Source organism: Macrosteles quadrilineatus, unplaced genomic scaffold (assembly GCF_028750875.1).
Source record: "Macrosteles quadrilineatus isolate MER2022 unplaced genomic scaffold, UCM_ALF_1.0 Scaffold_7__1_contigs__length_78375512, whole genome shotgun sequence".
NCBI classification, from domain to species: Eukaryota; Metazoa; Arthropoda; class Insecta; order Hemiptera; family Cicadellidae; genus Macrosteles; species Macrosteles quadrilineatus.
In genome coordinates, this window is record NW_026542600.1 from 77345537 (window position 1) to 77366442 (window position 20906).

The 20906-nt window shown below is 36.6% G+C and overlaps 1 protein-coding gene across 1 annotated transcript; it reads right to left on the bottom strand.

The window, feature by feature from the left end:
* Positions 1-1510: 1510 nt before the first annotated feature.
* LOC128998098 (dual specificity tyrosine-phosphorylation-regulated kinase 2-like) lies at positions 1511-15752 on the bottom strand. The gene is made up of 3 exons (XM_054424093.1): positions 14574-15752; positions 10159-10441; positions 1511-2906 (listed from the first exon to the last, which is right to left on the bottom strand). The coding sequence occupies exons 1-3, from the start codon at positions 15600-15602 to the stop codon at positions 2470-2472; spliced, it is 1749 nt and encodes a 582-aa protein (XP_054280068.1). The 5' UTR covers positions 15603-15752; the 3' UTR covers positions 1511-2469.
* Between the last annotated feature and the right edge of the window lie 5154 nt (positions 15753-20906).

Sequence of the window (20906 nt, forward strand, 5' to 3'; positions counted from 1 at the left end):
GCATTTAGCCAGCTCATTTAGGCGAGTAGCTGCATTTAGTTGGCATACATTATTCAAACTAATTAACACCATTCAGTGCTAAACGTACGTTATGAATAAATTTATTTAGATTGATTTAATACACATTTATAAAGATATAACTCCGTACAGAAAGTAGCTGTTTTGTCGACAGCTAATATCAAAGAAAATATTTGGTTCCCAAGCTCTAATTAAGAGCACCCTAATTAACGATCAGCTGATATTTCCCTTTGATCTCAATAACTTCTACATTTGCCCACTACGCACACAATGAAGAGACAATTTTACATGACATAATGTACTATATGAATATTGTAATTTTTGAAAATAACGGTACAGTATTTTATCAACATAGTGATTTGATATTTGCTGATTGTATTGATAAAAACACCATATAAAAATTGATATTGGATTTTTTTTTTGGTGAAACATGTTGATCTATAATTCCAGGTACAGTATAACACCTTTGTCTCACACAACTTTATGTACAACAATAAAATGAGGTTTCATAATTATAAAATTAGGAACAAAACTAGGTTGTGTACATAATTGCTTAAAGGTTGACTGAAAAAGCATTAAATCTTAAAATGTAAACCAACAATAGAAAATTGAGGAATCATCGTCCTTAACAACATGAACACAATATTTCAAACAATATTGAAAATTAAGAACAGTCAAAAAGTATTCATTTCCTCTGGAAATATAAAGTGTAAAATCTCAAATGCCACTTTTCACTAACCTTTTTTGTAATTAGTTAAATTTTAAATTTTATGCAGTACTTTTTAACGCTTAATAGATCATTAAAATATGATCTAAAATATTATTTTAAACCAAGATCCTCTGCAAATCTCAAAATGTAAAAAAACAAACGAGCACAAAAATAGGGCAGTATTTAGCAACAGGCCCGGCTCTGGTTGGTTCACTTTCCAGGCAAATCTCACACTTGTATCAAAACCCAAACATGTTCATTTGCCTCTCACCAAATCACTCCATAGCATAGTGGATTTCAGAAGTACTTGTGAAGGTCAACTGTGAATGTAAACCTCCGAGATTGAATAGTTAAATGTATCATTGTTGTGTGTTTCATTTGTTAGCATCTATCTGTTCATGAGATCAGACCTATGCTCTCAATTTGTTTTAATTGATTTGAATTGAAGTAATTGTATTAAAGTTAAATGCTTTTTGTGTGTAACTAAGGATATTTTAATGAGTTTTGAAAACTCAATTTTCATTGGCTGCTAAATAAACAATTTATATCCCTACAATCCCAAAGTTAATGAGATGTATAGTTATTGTCTTGGATTAAAAATACCCCCGCCGCAGCAAACCTGCCGACTAAGCGAATTTCCATTTCTCTGATTGGTTTTCAATTAAATCTATTTAAATAACATTAGGTTTAACGAGTACCCAGATTTGCTCCTACAAGGAAACTGAAACTAATAAAGTGTATTTTAGCAAAATATTAATAGCGTAGTATAAAATAAATAAATTTGCCAAGTTTGATCAAAATATATCCATAAACAAGCAAACTACGACATTTTACAATATTCTCCATGAGAATAACATTGGAATTTTAAATTTACAATTTTTTGAACTTTCTCTGTTACCAATAACCGTACAAAAGCACTTTGATATAGGGACTAAATTATTTGTTTTTTAAGCTTCTTAATAAGGTCTAAAGATAAATCAGGAAATTTTGTGTTTTGAGTGTCAACCATTTTTTAACCCATAAAATCCCCCGTAAAACCCCGTTCCCATGGTCCAATCATGCTGGTACGCGAACTCATCTAAGTTTATCCGGCCTTACATCTTTAAACCAAATTTCATCAAAATCGGACAAAAATTACTCAAGTTATCGCATTCACGGATATATATATAAAAATTTGAACGAATGGTGTTTATGGCCTCTGGGGACATCAAAAAGAAAAAGTAAATCGGTCCTAGGCCTAGGTCTTACCGTGCCACTAACGGTAATAGCTACTTCCCTATAGGGAAATTCGCTAAAAGAAACTATAGAGATGATATAATTAGAGACCGCGGATGGAGGAACACTACACAAAGACATCTGGTAGAGAGAATTTCTGATTGAAACATGGCTTTTGCCCTCTTTGCCCTAGAGCCAGGCCTGTTTAGCAACCTCAGTGTCCTAAAGCTGATGGCTTCTAAAGGCTAAACTCATATTTTACATATTTAGACAGTGTCCGAACTCAGTATTACAGAGTTTCCAACATATATTTAGCATATCTAATTATTTTACAATACATCCTCTCTCGAAAGCTCTTTATAAAATTACACTATTAAGTTACACATCGTTGACAAATAAAAAGTACGACTGTCAACAGTTAATACACACTAGGATCGTAATTTAAAACTAAATCAGACAATTGGGTCATCGAGATCAATGTGGTCTATATCACTCTAAGGCAACGTATTCACAGGGGCGGGGGACCGCTACGTGGGGGGTAAGGCGTTGCTAGAGAGCTGGGGGAACTTTCCCGAGAAAAATGATTGGGAGTGTCGGGAATGTATAGTGTTAGCTCGATCATCAGAGAGCACTGCACGAGTCTTGTTGACAGAAGTGAGGGTGTTGTTGCGGGGGCCAGGTGTGCGCAGACCGAGGGATGCAGAGTCACTGGCGGGGGGACGCGGCAGTCTGCGGCGCAGCCAAGCATGACGAAGAGCTGCACTGGGAGTCATACGCAGATCTGGATCCCATTCCAAACATCTGCTGACAAAGTCCAAGAACAGCGGATCGTCGCAGCCCTTGAGGGCTGAAGAGAGGGACTTGGAGCCTGGTGTGCCGCGGTGTTTGCCTCTCCGTGACTGACCACCATTGAGTACTGTCTTGCCATCAGGCAGAGTCAGGGCAGTGCAGTAGCGGGGGTAACCTACAAAAAACAAGGGATGGTAAAAAATCTCCAACTTAAAAAATTTCAGAAGCTTTTAAGTCTTTGGAATATAAAATAAGTAGTGTTCTATTTAAATACAGACGCATTTCTTGAAGTAGGCTATAGTTATTTGGGCTAGTGAGCAAAGTGGCACTTTTTAAACGTGCGTCAATATTGATTGAGTTTAAAAAAGACACTATGCACACAAATTGTACATGATCATATTACCACACTTTTAAACATTACGCATATTAGCTTACTTCTGCTCTAGAGCGGGAATGATTATTGCTACTCACTAAATCAGCTGACTTCACAATTGGGGTTTCTATAAGACACTAACAACCGGTAAGAAAATAACATAGCCTAAATTACATATTACATACAACTAAAAAATTAATCTGTGTGTTATGAGTTAATTATGGTGGTAGCAAAAAACTGGTGTGTATTACAAGCACAAACAGTCATTGCCGCTTTTGAAATATCATCTACAGTTCTCGAGTGGCAATGAAGTATCCCTTTTAATACACAAATAGCTAGTACATACAGTTGGTATGATTTAAAAAATAAAAACCTTTTTTTGGTAGGAACAAAATATAGGCTACTAAACCATTAATATGAGGTTACTATGTTTGAAAACTATTGAGGCGACAAAATAAACTATGTAACTTTAACTGCTGACTTAAAAACTCCACAAACAGAGATTACCTTTTGTTAACGTAGTACTGTAACGTGGTACTTTTTAAACGTAGGACTGTAGTACCGGTACTGTAAATCTCCATTGATAATAATACATGATTTATGATTTTAATGAAAAACATTGTTTTTGTTGATTCATAAATAAGCCTTATCATTTGATACTAGCCTATCTACACAGAAGACAATCTCCTATGGCTATGGATTACAATTCAATAAAAATAAACAGCCATTTTTTGTTGTGTACTGTTTGTTGTTTACTGCATTTATAGAAAAGCATTTGATACTGCACAATGTAAAGTAAAACAGTAAAATAGCACTGAAGAAAATATTATGCTGCTATAGGAAAAGAAATTTTACTTAGTTACGTAAAGGAGGGTAGCCTAGGCAAGCTAGGTTGATGACCTGTGGTCAGGCCTTGCTTGCTGTGAAGCGTGCTGGAGGTGTTTTATAAACACTGAGGGCTTTGCACTCAGTAGCTATCGGATCAATAAATAGGCCACCTGAGGTACAGAAAGGGGTCAGTCGCCCAGGGCAAGGTGCCCAGAAGAGTTGGGTGAGTACTGGTTTCTCTGTCTTGGGTTAGGCCCTTCAGTCGCTAGATTTCGCATGGGGAAGTTCAGTTTAATTTCAGTCGGAAGTTATAGCTGCCTCCAGAATGGTTCCTACCAGGTATTTATTAGTGGGCTATTTGGAAATAACTGTTACTGTGTTGTATAGGATATTTGATTGCTTAAAGACAATAAAAGATTCAGTACTGTGAATACAATCTGGTCCTCTCATTGAACAGCTACCCAGCTCATAACAAAAGTTATATAATATTAAAGATTCAGGTTCACTAAAGCTACTGTTCCATGTGCATATGCAGAATAACCTATGAAGCGTGCGTGAGGGGGTTTCCTGCATACAGTAGACTCCCTCTAGTTCGGCTTTGGTTGAATCAGCCGCCGGATGGTCCGGTCCAGTTTCAGGGGAACAAGTCATATCGTCACGGGCGAATGACCTTAGACAGGATTTAACTTGACCTCAAAAATACCAAGAACAGAATGGACAAAGACGGCTACAAGGATTTCAAGAATGTCATTGATAATATAATCTTGTCCTAGGTCCCTAAACAGGCCCTTCTTCTGTAGACATGGTGAATACCACACTTTTTAGGTTTAGAATCCCGACCAAGAAACACTAACCTAGTAACAATAGGCTGCTATTCAGATAAACGAGCAGCCTCCTTCCGTGAAGCCATTTTATCATTTGGCGCATAGTCTGCTGGGGTTTCGCTTGTCCCATGAATTACACAGTTCACACATTTGACCAGTCTTGTTTAGTAAGTGGCTAGTTACATTAGTAATGCAATTGAATAAATTGTTTAAAATCTTTTTAATTACTAAACAAACCATCATTTGAAAAAAAAAATCTGTTTATAAAACAGAAATATACTGCTCAAATCGAAACAAAACCTTAACCCTCTGAGTGTCCCTTGTTTTGGCCTTAATGTCTGCCTATTTTTTGCTCATTTGCAAGGTTTTATTAAAACGGATCTGAGAAGCTTGAAAACAATGTTAATTATACTGTTCTATATACCATTTTGTTTGGAAAATCATGGCCTTCAATATTATACATAGAACATATGGAATATTTGTTTCAAAAAATTTTTAGGTAAAAAAAAATTTTTGGAAAATTTTCAAAAAAAAAATAAGTTTGCGCTCAATGAAATTGTATAAATTATAGGCCTATAAATATTTGAAAATAGCCACTTTGTTCTAAATTTTATGAGGATTACAAATATATAATAATATAAGGAAGTAGATTTGCAAATAAATAAGTTATGGGCAAAAAACAGATTTCAGTACATAGCGTTTAGCTAAGAATGCATAGCCTAACCATAACTAGGAATCTGATAATTTACATCAATATCACTACCTACTTCCTCAGGATCATCAACCAGCCCTTCAAAATCACTTAAATCTTCTTGTAATGCACCACTTTATGTGCACTTTATGATGTATATCACTACTTTTGATTTTTAACACTAAAACAATGATAAACGTAATAAAACACATCAGTCATCGGTCCGAGTCTAACCAAGCTGTTTACAAATACGCACGTCAGCTGTCTGCTACAATATTTTCGGAACTAAAATGAATAGCGCTTAGAGACAGACCTCCGGAGAAAGCTCTGAATCTGTCAAATAAAACGATACCTAACTCGATCCAGTTCAATCCGATTTTGTCAGTCATAGAGCCTTTGCCGTAAACAGTGTTTGTGAGTCGCTGCAGCGACACAAAACACTACACAAAGTGCGACAAATAACACTCAGAGGGTTAAAAGATTATAAAAATATATATTTATATCTGTATTCATAAATTTTAGTTTCTAAAAAATTTAAATATTATTATTGAGATTTTGTAAAACGATTTTCTCTGGGGTCGGGTGATGATCCTCGTCATTCTGCAGCACCGTACTGCAATACTGTATTTGCATTGTGGGGACAGAGATGATTAGTTTTTGTCTCCCTTTGACATAAGTAAATCAGATAAGTTTGAGGATATCAGCTGTAGACTAAATTTTTCTAGCTATAAAAGTAGTCTTCAGGTTTCACTGAAGAAAATAGGCTTGATTAACATAAATATATTATCATATTATTATTACCATTAGCTTGTTTTTATCATTGTGTTATTTCACAACAAACATAGCCCTTTATCGACATAAATGTTAAAAAATTCAAGTAATAAAATAAGAATGTATTACTTTGTTGGCAGAGTAAAACGTATTGCATCTAAATGACAGTACAGTAACAGCTGTTTGTAAAATCTTTGTCGGAATAATTCTTTTAGGCCCTATTGACAAAGTATAGTCAATAGTTTCTATCAATCAACTAAGTCCCTTAGTTGCCATTAGCTGTATGGGCTATTAGTTAACTGCTTTGTCTAAGGAATATGTCGGCCTTAGTCAACAACAACAACAAGAATACAAGATCGCGCCACTCATTTCCATTCATACTTAATACAGGGTGGTAAAAAAGTCCCTGGACAGTTAAATATTTTAAAAAATAATGCAGATAGAGCTACAGTACTTGGTACAAAGTTACAGGGCATAAAACTCTATTTTAACACATATTCAGTGATCCAATAACTCTTCAGGGGGACGGCCCACAAGGAGTCGGAAGAAAATCTTAAATAGAAGCATAGGTCAATATGCACATCAAATTAAAGGTCTTTTTTAGTAGAATACAATGTCGCAAACCGCACTTCAAAAGGTTGATCCTGCGCAAAATGACAGTTGTTCAAAGATTCATTTAATTTACATTGCTATTATACGCTTACTCCTCAGGGGGCACAGCCTTAGGAATCGGAAGAAAATTTTTAACGTAAGCATAGGTCGATATGCACATCAAATTAAAGGTCTTCACTAGTAGATTACGATGCCGTAAATTAAAGCTCAAAAGAATGCCTGAGTAAAAAATGACAGTCGTTCAAAGATTCAAAATGGCGGATTCAAGAAATCTTTGAACATCTGCCATTTTGCGCAGGAACAACTTTTTGAAGTGCGGTTTGCGGCATTGTATTCTACTAAAAAAGACCTTTAATTTGATGTACATATTGACCTATGCTTCTATTTAAGATTTTCTTCCGACTCCTTGTGGGCCGTCCCCCTGAAGAGTTATTGGATCACTGAATATGTGTTAAAATAGAGTTTTATGCCCTGTAACTTTGTACCAAGTATTGTAGCTCTATCTGCATTATTTTTTAAAATATTTAACTGTCCAGGGACTTTTTTACCACCCTGTATACCTACTTTGTATGGTCGCCATATCACTGAAAAGTATAAAGTATTTTATCTAGTTACTGGCCCATATCTCTCATACCTGTGTTTGCAAAGGTTCTTGAATCAGTAATGTTGGAGCAGCTGTGTGTCTACTTCCAGACTTGCCGTCTCTTAGTTCAGGCACAGTACAGCTTTAGGAGGGGCAGAACCACTATTTCGGCAGTGGACTCCCTCCTCCAGGTCGTTTTGGGTTCCTTTGAGCAGAAGTGTTCCATATCGGTTCTCCTATGTGATCTTTCACTCACATTTGACTGCGTTTCTCATAAAATTTTGGCTGAAAAGCTTGAGAGATATGGGATCAGAGGAACTGCCTTGAATCTATTAAAATCATTTGTGTCAGACTGCAGGTAGTAGATTGAAATGGTCGTTTTTCATTCTCTTCAAATGTAATTCATGGAGTGTCTCAAGGTTCAATACTTGGCCTTTTCTTGTTTATTGGAGCCATAAATTATGTATACTACAAGGTATCAGGCAATGTTCTATTTTATGCTGATGATACAACTCTTTTTTCAAGTCATTCAGACTGGGTGACAGCCTCATCCCAAGTCTCAGCTCAGCCTCAGTCAGGCCTCAGGCTCAGTTTCAGCCTCAGTCTGTAACTTGCTTGATACTTCTTCATCATGGTTTTGAGTCTCACCAATGATGATTGGACTTGAATAAAGTGTAATATGGCAGCCTGTTCTTGCATGTTGTGTTTGGTATCAATCTTTTTTACTTATTTATTTTTACTTATTTTATTGTTTTCTGCATGGTGTTGTTTTTCTTTTTTATTAACTTGGACTGACTATTTATTGTGCGTCAAGAGGACCCAAGAGGATCGCTATTTGTTAATTTTGTGACCTAGCCTATTACTTAAATGTTGAATAGCCCAATAAAAATTTTTATTTTTGATTTTGAAGTATACATACAACACATCAGTATATCACACAGCACACACACATCAGCACATCAGTAGGCCTATACATTTCAAATCAGTTACAAATTACATAATAATAATATAGATGTACTGTATACAGTATATTTTGGAACTCAATCTTCAGACTGTATCTCAGTATTTTTAGATTCGGTCTGAAGATGGCAACATAGAGCGCGGATATATATGAACTAGGGTAACTATACTATTATGTAATTTGTAATTTGTAGTGAATCGAAAAATTAATTTGATGTTTTAATGACAAACGTCTGCAAAGACCAAGAAATTTACAATACATATATGTATGGTGATTGATGTTTGGGACGGTTAAGCAATTTCTGCTCCAAACCTGGCTACACCACTGATGATAAACTGCGTAATCAGCCAATTCTCAATAAATTTTAACAAAGATTAGATCATAACAGCTGATCAGATGTTTTGTTTACATTTTTGCTCATAAAACAAAATATTATATTTATTTTTTTCGCAATGATGTGTTGCTTCCTTTTCCTACAATCTCTTCCACAACTTCTAATAATGTAATAATGTAAATGAATGCAAAAGCTAATAGCCCGTAGTGAAGTGACGGCTTCAGTGGGTTTATAGTATAGTAGATAGTAGTAGTTTAATAACGGAACTGGTCATAATGGCAAATAAGAAGGATGACCTTAGAGAATTAGTTAAAATATTAATTGAAGAAACAGGAAAAGAAGGCCTAAAAATTAATGACACCAAAACAAAATTCAGGAAGTGCGGAAAATGAGATGTCCAAGAAGCAGATGATGATGAAGATGATATCTTGCAGATAGAAGACCAATCTTTTCAAAATGTAAACAGTATTTATGAGTACTATTACAGATGATAAAAATGAACTAATTAGAAACAATAAACAGGTTAAATTCAGCTAACAGAGCCCTTTATGCATGTAACAAATTGTTAAGCTCAAAAATACTATTCCACAATACCAATTTACGTATTTACAAAACAATATTAAGACCGGTTATACTATATGGATCAGAAACGTGGGTAGTGAGCAAAAAGACAGAACAGAAAATAATATTTGAAAACAAAGTCCTTAGAAAGATATTTTGCCCGATGATCGAGGATGGAGTATGGAGGATAAGACATAACAAGCGAGATTAGGGAGCGCTACAAAGACCCAGACATCGTAGCGGAGGACAATAGTAGATGGTTCAGATGGTTTGGACATGCTATAAGAAGAGAGGAAAACTCTACAGTGAGGAACATACCTGATAGATACCTCGAAGGCAGAAGACCATCAGAATGGCCTAAGCTAAGATGGAGGGATCAATTTCAAAAAGATATTTAGAAGATTGGGAAGAAGTAAAGATGAAGCTCAAGAGACACCTGGAGGCAGTGCGTGGGCGAGGCCAAGTACCTCTTAAGGTACCAGTGCCAACTCCAGTAAGTAAGTAGGCTAGGTAAGTAAGTAGTTTAATAAAACACAAAGCCATGTTGAGCTAAGCATATGAGTAACAGCTAAGATTGTATAAAACTGTTGCATAATTACTAGTTAGTCAGAAGTAATCTTTGAATTTATAGAACTGTCTAGCACATGTCTAAAAACTTAGTACCCCCCTCAAGTTCTCTTCTTTTGTACAATTCGGATCACAGCTTACGCAGTCAGAAACCAATAAAAAAAATTCTGCTGTGTTCTACCAACGACTAGGACACAAGTGTTTTTAAGTCACAGTGCATTTATTACACGTCTAGCAAACCACAGCCTTACATAGATAATATAAGAGAATTAATATTCTATTGTATGTATATTTTTAACAATTCTAGCAAAAATAGACATACCCTTAGAACTTATGAAGTGTTTAGCTCGTTTTGAATTGTCCAGTAGTTTCTGTGGTGGCATGCCAAGCAGTTCGATGATGCAGGCCAGCTGATCGGCTTCGTCTTCACCCGGTAACAATGGGAATCCCGTCAAGAGCTCAGCTAAGATACATCCAAGACTCCACATGTCTATTGGCATTCCGTACCGAGCTCCCAAGATCACTTCTGGTGCGCGATAGAACCGAGACTGGATATAGGTGTACACTCGCTGATTCTCGTAACAGCTTGATCCAAAGTCTATCACCTACAACAGAAAAATATAGTTGGTGAAACAATAACTAAGATCTGTACTAAGGGAAATTAAAACATGTTTTCAATTAGTACTCAAATTAAATTACAATGTCAAAATATAAAATACCCATGAATAGACATTAGCATTTTTCACTTAAATTACATACAGTAAACCCTCGTCAATATCTAGGCTCATGGGAGTTCCCGATTATTCAAAGTCTGAGTTAGTGAAAGTAATTTTAATTAATATGTTATTTGTCTTGAAGGTATTTATTCATTGCTATATGATCGGGGAGAACTAGCTTAAGCAAACATAAGTGCTTAAAATTGTCAAAAAAAGATCATTGTCAGTTATACAGTATAACCCCTAATATCCAGCCTTGGAATTTTTGGTCCTCAGTTTATCCGGTCACTTCCTAGAATCGATACAAAAAATATTTCTCACGGCTGTACACGTAGTCTCCATTATTTGAGCGTTCTGACGGTTTTATCTGTTTCCTGTTCATATAGGCCTAGGCCTACATTTTTACCAGTTTCACGACTCAGTTGAGCTTGTAGATTCCATAAAGAGAATTAAACACTATTTAACAAATCACGAATGTTATTAGATACAAATTATCGTTTTAATAATAGGTTGGCTTATACGGCCAAAATGTTATCTGGCCAGGGGCTCGGTCCCCCAATAGCTGTTGAAATAATGGGGAAACTACTTTGCCTTAATGTAAGGAACACCAATGTTAGAGCCAGACCATTTTAAACTTTCAGTTTGAATGCAACTTAAGAATTAAAGAGCCTAAAACATCTTTGTGTGATGTACATGGAATCAGCTCAACGAATCTGACAATGAAAATGTTATTAACTTACTTAGCCACAACACAAATTTGAATAAATGTGTCCAATACAGTAGAACCCCTCATATACGGCCACCACAGGACTGAGGCATCATCGACCGCCTATGGCCGGATAAACAAACCTATTATCAAACCGATAATTCATACCTAGGCATAAATAACAATGAGTAAATACAAATCAATGTAGTCAAAAGTAGTGTTTAAATATCTTTTTGGACTATTTTTTACAAAAAAAAATATAGTTTCCAAAATCAACAAAAAGTTTGTTCATAGGAAAAAGTAATAATTAGGCCTAGGCCTAAGTAGGCCCTAATAATAAAAAATACTATGTATATAATGAATTTAGATAGAAAACATACATTAATTTTAAGTATAGATGGAGGTAAAATTATTCACGATAAATTTGTTTTAAAAGGTATTAGGCCTTAAAATGGTCTGTTATTTTCTGCTAAACAGTTGTCTTGAAAATATAAAGTAGCTATATTTATGATAGGCTACTACTGTAAACTTTGAAGTCCGTTTTTATGCTTGTTTCGTGTTGGTGATGTTTAGTGATTAGGCCTAAGCTCAACTAAGTAGATAAAGAACACAGTAACATGTAACAAACAGATAAACGTGAGAGCGTTTGACATGCAGAAACCACATGGAGAATCTGGGATGATGATTATATTAACATAATATGGGAATGTTACAGTTATGGTTTTACATGTCTATGTAGGTCTAGTACTATATTATGTAAGCAAAAAAGTATCTCTGTAAAAAATAAGTAGGCCTATGACCGTAAAAGTAAAACAATATCCCTACCCAAAATATCCCACATAGACAATGTTCAGACAACTGCACTAATGAAAACGAATTGTTTTCTATGTTATCTTGCTTGTTGTCTACTCATAGCATTTAGTGTTTGCAACTATGCACAATAAGTCAATAATTTATTTATTGGGCCAGACTGACAATAACGTGCATTAGCCAAGTCAATACAGCAAAAAATAAATTAAGTTCATCTTAATGCAACCAAATTTCTTACTATAAATAGCTATATAACTAAATAAACTAAACATGTGCACATGACATTGTGAATGACCACTAAAGTAAGTATTCACGGACGCTATAGAATGATGTATCTAGCAATATGGACTTTAGACCTGTTCTACGCTTTTTTAAATCTTTTACGGCCTTCAGTCGAGGTGGAAGATTATTAAATACCTAGTTTTACGGAATTGTAATGAAAGTTTCTTTGAAAGAAAGAAGTGGAATGTCGAGGGATTGGTTGATTTTAAGTACCTATTGCGAAATGGATACGTGGAGTTTATTGCAGATGAGAAAACGAAGTATTTTTGTTGTGGAAAGAGGAGTTTCAAGGATGTAAATAGATGGGAAGGTTAACATTTAAATGCTCTGAAATAATCTTCTGCATAATTGTTGTTTGGGAATGGAAAACACAGTTCGGTTTGCTCTTCTCTGAAGCCTAAACAAGAATCTAGTCCTCTCACTTTCGCATCCCCAAGCAGGAACAGCATAAGTCAGATGAGGGTAAACAAGCGAAAGTTGTTTTATGAGTTGTTAGGCCTAGATGAGTTGTTTTATAGGCTGATAACAAGACATCAGCGGTATCTGTTTGGATAAGAACTCTCAGCATGAATATAGACCGAGGAATTTTGCTTCTGAAGAAGGAGAGATAGTGTCGAGGAGTAAGTAGCCTAAGTACTTGTAACAAGAAGACATAAGTTAGGCTAGGCAACTATATTAGCCTATGTAGGCCTAGGGCATGATTTATAGAATTGTTGTTTGTAAGCAAATTAGTTTCATATTTGATTCCAGCCTACCCTTAACTTCAACCCTCAATATATAAATGGGCCTATGATTTAGGCCTATTTATAGTCTAGCTTAATGAACGACACTAACTTACTGAACGTTAGTTTACCCAATGTACATTTTTGCAAAGATAATCAGACATCTTGGGATAAACACACTCAATCGGTTGGTAAAAGACTGTCCAGGTTGGTTCATCTACTTCAGAAGTTGACTAGGCTTGTCAGTAAACCTTATTTGATTATAGTGTACCACGCTCTGTTTCATAGTATTTTAAGGTATGGTCTCCTTCTCTGGAGCCATGCACCATCATGTCATGAAATTCTCAAATTGCAGAAGAAAGCAGTACGTATTTTAACTTCTAGTAAAAGAAATGACCATTGCAAACCTCTGTTTGTCAGCACCGGTATTTTAACTATTGTCAGTCATTACATTTTTTTGTCAGCCGACCATGTGAAGGCAAACCTACATTTAAATTCCCTACAAGAAATACTGTTCATAGCCATGGTACAAGACATCGCTCCAAACATTGGACATACCTTTCTGCCGGCTGTCTAAAACCAAAAACTCTTTCCCAATGCTTGCCCTGAAGATTTACAACCACCTGCCTACGTCAATCAAAAACCAATGCATCAATGCCGTGGACGATTTTGTGTTGTATATATGTGTGTTTATGTGTTTTGACGAGTCCCGGACATCACAAACAAAAATAAAGGTGAGTGAAGCCCACAAAAATCTACGTCAATAATAACACCTCGCCTAAAAGCATGTCGTTCAAAAAGAGAAACTTTAAGTCAATAAGCCTGCGGCAAAATCATCCACCGCCAAAGTACTTTTAATATAGTTCATACTTCAATCCATGGAAGTTATGTATATACTGTAATGTAAATAGAAAATTGATGCAACCTATCCGGCTCTGCTGGTCTCGGTCAAGGAGGAGGTAGTTAGGGTAATTAAGGTAAATGTCTAGACACAAGTTAAATAAAACAGATTTCCAAAGTCCTGTAAGTTTTTGTAACGTTACTGAAAACTTCCAGGCAATTATTGAACGAATGCTAAGTAAAGATTATATGCAACTAAATTTCCACAAGGTGAAAGGAACTCGAAATTACAAACTCCACAAAGCCGACCAAATTCAGGGACATTTAGCACCTTTATTTAATTAATTGGGCTTTTAAAGTTGTCTGGATGAATTAGATTCCCAATTACAAATAACTTAAAGTAGATAATGGCTCTTATAAAAAGAGGTGTTGGAAAGGTTTAACTTAAGCCCCGGCTAAGGCAAGGTTTAGCTGAAAAAATTAATTGCTGGTTCTACAAGATAAGAAATGGGCTAACTTAACTTAAGTTAGTTAAGTTGGTCAAGTTTTGTCTAATAAGCCTAGAAAAACTCCCACAAATTTTCTTTCTTAGAGCTTAGAGCCTTCCAGTCTCAGAAAAAAACCATGATAAAACAAAGACTTAATACACAGTGTAGCCTACCTTGATTCCACTTCTTCCTTGTTGCTTTAAGAGGACATTCTCCGGTTTCATATCACAATGAATGATTTTGTTTCTGTGAAGTGCATTTAAGCACTGCAGAAGGGAGTGTGAAAATTTGCGCACCAAAGTAAGGCTGAAACCTTGAAACTTGTTCTTTTTTATGAGTTCATAGAGGTTGATTGATAGGAGTTCGAAGGTAATGCACATGTGACTCCTGAAAGTAAAACTATTGTACATATGAATTATGTTCATTGTATTATCTTTGTCTTGCTTTCTCAGATGATCTAGAATCCTGATTTCCTCTTGAGCTTGACGATGAAACCTTTTTTCATTTCTAACCATTTTCAGCGCCACATGCTCATGAAATTTGTGATCATATGCTTTAACAACCTGCCCAAAGCTTCCTTTTCCAATCACTTTTAACACTTCATACCTGTACCCCACATGATCATGAGGAATATGAATATATGAACCTTGTTCATTATCAAATCCACAGTTGAATGGAGCACTTGCGATTCCGGGTCTCTTTTTTGCATTTGCACCAATGAAATAAATTTCGGGATAGGTAAATATTTCATGCACTTCATATGGTGTTAGTTTACTGAAATAAAGTTTTACAACCTGGTCCGGAGTGGCTACCATAGCCTTAGGTTTGGTAGAGCCATTCTTTGTTTGATTGGGACTATGTGGGGTGAAAAGTCCCAAATCTGACTGTGGAATGACTGCTGGTAAAACTTGATTGGGTATGCTACCTGCACTACTAATGTTACTACTAGTGGTTTGTTTAGCAGACTTGTTTTGCTGTTGCTGTAAGTTATGTCCATTGATGGAAGCTTCCTCCAAGGTTTGGCCAGTTTTCAAGGGTGGCAAATGATTACTATTTTCTTGAACCTGAACTTGCAGAAGATAAGATTCATTTGGAGCACTTGTTGATGCTCCGTTGATATTACTCATCAGAGAACGTGTGCGGGATAAAGACATATCGATATCCTGAGGTGTAGGATTTAGAGCAGCTAGAATAGAATTCATACTAAAGGATAAAGGAACGAAAATATATCGTCACCAAAACACTTTAACTTGAGAACCAAAACTAAAAAACATAATTTACATCACGAGGCACAAGTTTCGTTGTAAAAATAATAAACTATAAATATTTTCACAGTCATTGTTTAACTTTAACATAAAGATCGAGCTGATAGAATGCTAACCAACCACTATCGTCTTACAAACAAATTCATAGGTTAGCTCAAAAAACAAATTAAACCTTATAAGTACCAAATGAAAGGCAGTGCAATGTACTATAAAAAATCACTTCACTCGTTCCATTTTGTTAACACAAAACGGCTGTATCTTCCAATCACGTAAAATTGTGTACATTTCTTTAGAGAAAATACAGAGATGCGTATAAAATATTATGAATAACATGTATACAATTTAAAGTAGTTGGTTTAATTTGTCCAGATAAACTAAATAAAAACAATTGCAATAATTGTATTCCATTTCAAATTGTACCATTGATTATATGTCTTCCACATAATCAATGATTGAACCATACGTACCTAGCTAGAATTTATTTATTTTATTTTAACGGCAACCACAATTTTACAAAAAATGCAAGATATGGCATACATACATAAAAACACATCATTTAAATAAATCACATTATTTTGTGTTATTTTTTGTGGCATACATGCGACAAGATGCAGAAGAAACCATAATATGCGTAAGAAGCTGACTTTATGATGACACTACAATACAATGATAGTGCTTTGCATATTGTGAAGTGACATTATAAATTAGAGCAATGTAAATTGATAACACTATATAATAACGACAATATAAATTAACAACAGTGTGAACAACAACTCAATACTTGACTACCTACAATAATTGACAACAGATATAGCCTAGAACAACAATGTAAATAGATTAAACTACAATAAAATTTGACTATAAACAACAAACTATGTCAAAGGTAACCTTGATGAAATATGACGAAAGCCAACGTTACATATGAAAACAAAAACAGTATGGATTTCGAAAAAATATTTTTGTAAAATGCCAACACGCAATAACAACATTTCCAGCGTCATGCGTGGCCCCTTAAAAGCGCCACCAAGACCAAGCCACCATGAACCACAAAACCGCAAATCCCACCACGGGACACGGCAGAGGGCAGACGACATGGCACTACCTAAGGGACTATGTTTTATCAATGGCACTACCCACCATCGAGCGTGTGGCTTTTTGAAGGCACCAACAAGTAACCGAACATCCAGCACGAGAGAGCGGCAAGGTGTCAGAAGAGCAGCCTCTGGACAATACGCTTGAAATATGCTGGTGATGGCTCAAAGAAGTCTAGGTATGGGCGTGGGCAGACATCTTCGCTAAATCTCAGCAGTATCTGGAGATTCCGTGGTTAAGGGTATAATTTGTGGGCTGATAACTCCATGCACCATTTGCTGATGTTGAGATCGAATGTTAGAATTTTCTAAGTGTCGAGGCTACTTTGTTGAACATCTTAATGTCATCAGCAAATAAGAGAAACTTTCTGGGAAGATGTCGTTGATGAACGGAACAGCAGTGGTCTGAGAATTGGCAAAGAAGGGACGAGGCTCTCCATCACATCTATAACAATGGGGATGTGGTCCGTGAAGTAACTTTTCACCAAGGAAAGTGGCAGGCCCCAGGTGCCATAGCCCTCAAGTTTAACAATCAACATATACGATGTTATATTCAGTCGAAGGCTTTGCTGAACTCCAGATGGACACAATCTACTTGGGAATGCTCAGTGCTGAGTAAACGCTGACATGGTTGTATTTTGGAAAACTAGGAGGTTTGTGCAAGAGGGGTGACCCTGGATGAAGCCATGTTTGTTCTGGAGCGATATATTTGCCAAGTTGAAAGCTCAAAACAGTCAAGTTTAAGACTTTAAAAATTGTTGAACAGGGCGGAAGGAATGGCAATTGGTCTATAGTTCATGAAATGAATTTTGCAACCAGATTTAAAAATAGGAACGTTGCCTCTGTGAGTAGTTTTACAAATAAAATTTGGAGTTTGGGTGCGAGAACAGGGGCGCAATACTTCAGTACAGCAGGCTGGATGTCATCTGGGACGGCCCCTTTTGTTCAGGTCGAATGCTTCCAACTTTCTCTGCACATCCAAAGCTTGAAATTTACAGTTGCTTGATAGGGTCAATATCCGTGCGGTGCCTCATCCGGATTAGAATAGGACCACAACCTCCCTCGGCTTGTCGTAAAAGGCGACTAACAAGGGGTGGGAGATCCTTCTCTTTATGCTCCCAACTTTCTCTGAGGCCAAATTTGCTTCTTACCTTTGGCTCGGGCATCGAAACCTTTCATCTTTCCTTTTACTCTTCTTTTTTTACCCCGTTTCGGGTGTTTTCTTTCTTCTTTTTCAACCGGCGCGCACTATTGAGCCTTGGGAGTGCCCTTTCTGTGCAAAAAGGCTGTTTTGTGCTTTACACTGCCGATGGGACCTCTCTGGTGTGAGTCGTCAGGAACCAGCCGCTTCGGGCCCTAGTCAGGGCGTGCGGCATGGGTGCAGAGATTGGGCTCTGCACTGCCACGGGCGATCCCCAGTACGTCAGAATTCTCGGTATTAGGCAAACGGAGGCTGGGCCCCGTGCGTGTTTCTATAGGTCAACCCCTTTGACGGTGCAAAATATATTGTTGGCACCTTGGCTGGTAAAGGGAGCGTCTGTCTCCCCCCTACCGGTGCCAGCATTTAATTCTGGTGAAGGGCTTCGGAGGAACCCCTTACACCAAAGTTGTAGTCGGTGAGTTCAGGGATGGTGCTTCTGCGTCAGGAATATCTTGACGCAGAGAGTAGCATCGAAACTCGGCTTCGATACATGGAGGAGACAATTAAAAGCTATGCTGGACAGCTTTCGGACCCAGAAAGCTGTAAACAAAGTGGTAGTTGAGGCCCTAAAGGAAGAAGTCCCTGAACTTGCCTGAAAAATGAAGATCGACTGTTCTTAGGTTTTGACAAAACCAAAAATTGAAGCCAGCAGCGGAAACTGCAAAGGGCCCGACCGAGGCAGGTACTGCCTCCGGTGCGGAGGAGTGGGTCACGCTCGTAGGGACTGCCAAGTCAAGTCTTCCTTTCTTTGTAAGGATATGGGCTCGCGGACAAAACATATAGCTGGGTCTGGGCAGTGCAGTGCTTTTAAAACTGCGCTCCAGCAAGCAAAAGCTCACCCACGAAAATAAGAATACTTTAATGCAATCTTGGGCGATCCAGGACAGCTGACACGCTTCTCAGTCAGCTTGCACTTGAACAAGGTGTCGACACGCTCTTAGTCAGCGAACAGTACCAGTACCGGAATAGGGTCCCACCGTTTCGGTTCCCCGATAGTCTTGATACTGCTGCTTTCTGGGTGCGTAATACAGCTCAAATGCAAGTGAGGGGTCATGGAAAGGGCCGTTGATTTTTGTTGGGTTCAGTCGAAGGACGTGACCTACTACAGTGTCTACCTCACCCCTAACGAGGTTATCCGTGACTTCTAAACTAACGACTATTATATAGATATAGGCATTTATAGTCAGAAAACTGTGTCCACTGGAAATTCTATAATTGTGAAGTTAGAGTACCCAGTTTGTATTCCTTATAACCTTTTTGTTTTTTAGAGATCTAACATCAATATTAGAGAACTATTGAGAACTAATGAAGAACTAACAATTGATATATAGATATAAGCATTTTTATTCAGAAAACTGTGTCCGCTGGAAATTCTATAATTGTGAAGTTAGCTTACCCACTTTGTATGCCTCGTAACTTTTTTATTTTTGAGAACTAACGAAAATATTGGAGAACTATCGAGAACTAACGAAGAACTAACGATTGGTATATAGATATAAGAATTTATAGTCAGAAAACTGTGCCCGCTGGAAATTGTATAGTTGAAGTTAGCGTACCCACTTTGTATACCTCGTAACTTTTTTTATTTTTGAGAACTAACGTAAATATTGGAGAACTATCGAGAACTAACGAAGAACTAACGATTTGTATATAGATATAAGCATTTATAGTCAAAAAACCGTGCCCGCTGGAAATTCTATAATTTTGAAGTTAGCCCACTTATTATCGGCTATAACTTTTTTATTTTTTGAGAACTAACGAAAGAATTTGGGAACTATCGAGAACTAACAAAAAACAAACGATTGGTATATGGATATAAGGATTTTCAGTCAGAAAACGGTGCCCGCTGGAAATTCTATAATTGTGAAGTTAGCGTACCCACTTTGTATGCCTCGTAACATTTTTATTTTTGAGAATTAACGAGAATATTGGAGAACTATCGAGAACTAACTATGAACTAACGATTGGTATGAACAAAAGTGGATACGCTAATATGGGTACGCAAAATTCACGGACCTCTCTTACCGTGTCTAATAGCATCCAAACACAGGAACCTTGCCTAAAATGGTACATATCTTGACAAATTATTTGCAGTGACCTATATTACGGACCGTGGCCCACTGGGTTGGTAACATTATTGAAAATAACACATTTTGGCTGTAAAAAATGGCCCAATGAGTAAATACTATACAAGCAGCTACTGTCATTACAGAAAGACCATATTCCTTTTAAACTAGATCACATCATCCTTTATAGGATACAGTGTTTAACAATGCATGTAAACGTCAATTTTTACGTAATAGCCAATTTACAATATTTTTTGCTTTTTGGAAATGCTACATTGCTATGTCATTTGCATTATTTGTTGCCAATGAAGTCGCACGACCATATAAACGACGAGACCCCTAACAGTTCAAGAATAAAAGCAAACTTCACTTCAAGTATATTCCACGACACCTAACATTTCGTAGAGAGATTATATTGACAACTTTATGTAATTGTGGTAAGGCTGATACAACTAAATGACACCCCCCGTGTCAAGGAATTCCAGTTTTAACAGTAACCCCACAACCAATTTCTCAAAACTGTGCTAGAGGGTTATTCATTGACACAGAAGTATGATATGAACTGAGGCGACGTGATGAAGGAAAAATAATCAAACTTACACTGTAACGGATATACCTCCCTTTGAAGTTAGAACATGTCTTCCCAACAACCTCAAACACATATTTTTTTCAAATAAAATCATAGATTAATCTGCATTACACTGATGAAATCACATAAGTGTTTAACTACAAAAGATCCACCAATACGATTTTAATACTAATAATACTATTTAAAGGTTCTTCCAAAGGAAGAGGTACCAGATAACATACTAATAATAACTCCGATGACGTACGGTATGGGAAATATTTTATTCATTGAATGGTCAACCATTTTTGGTAACTA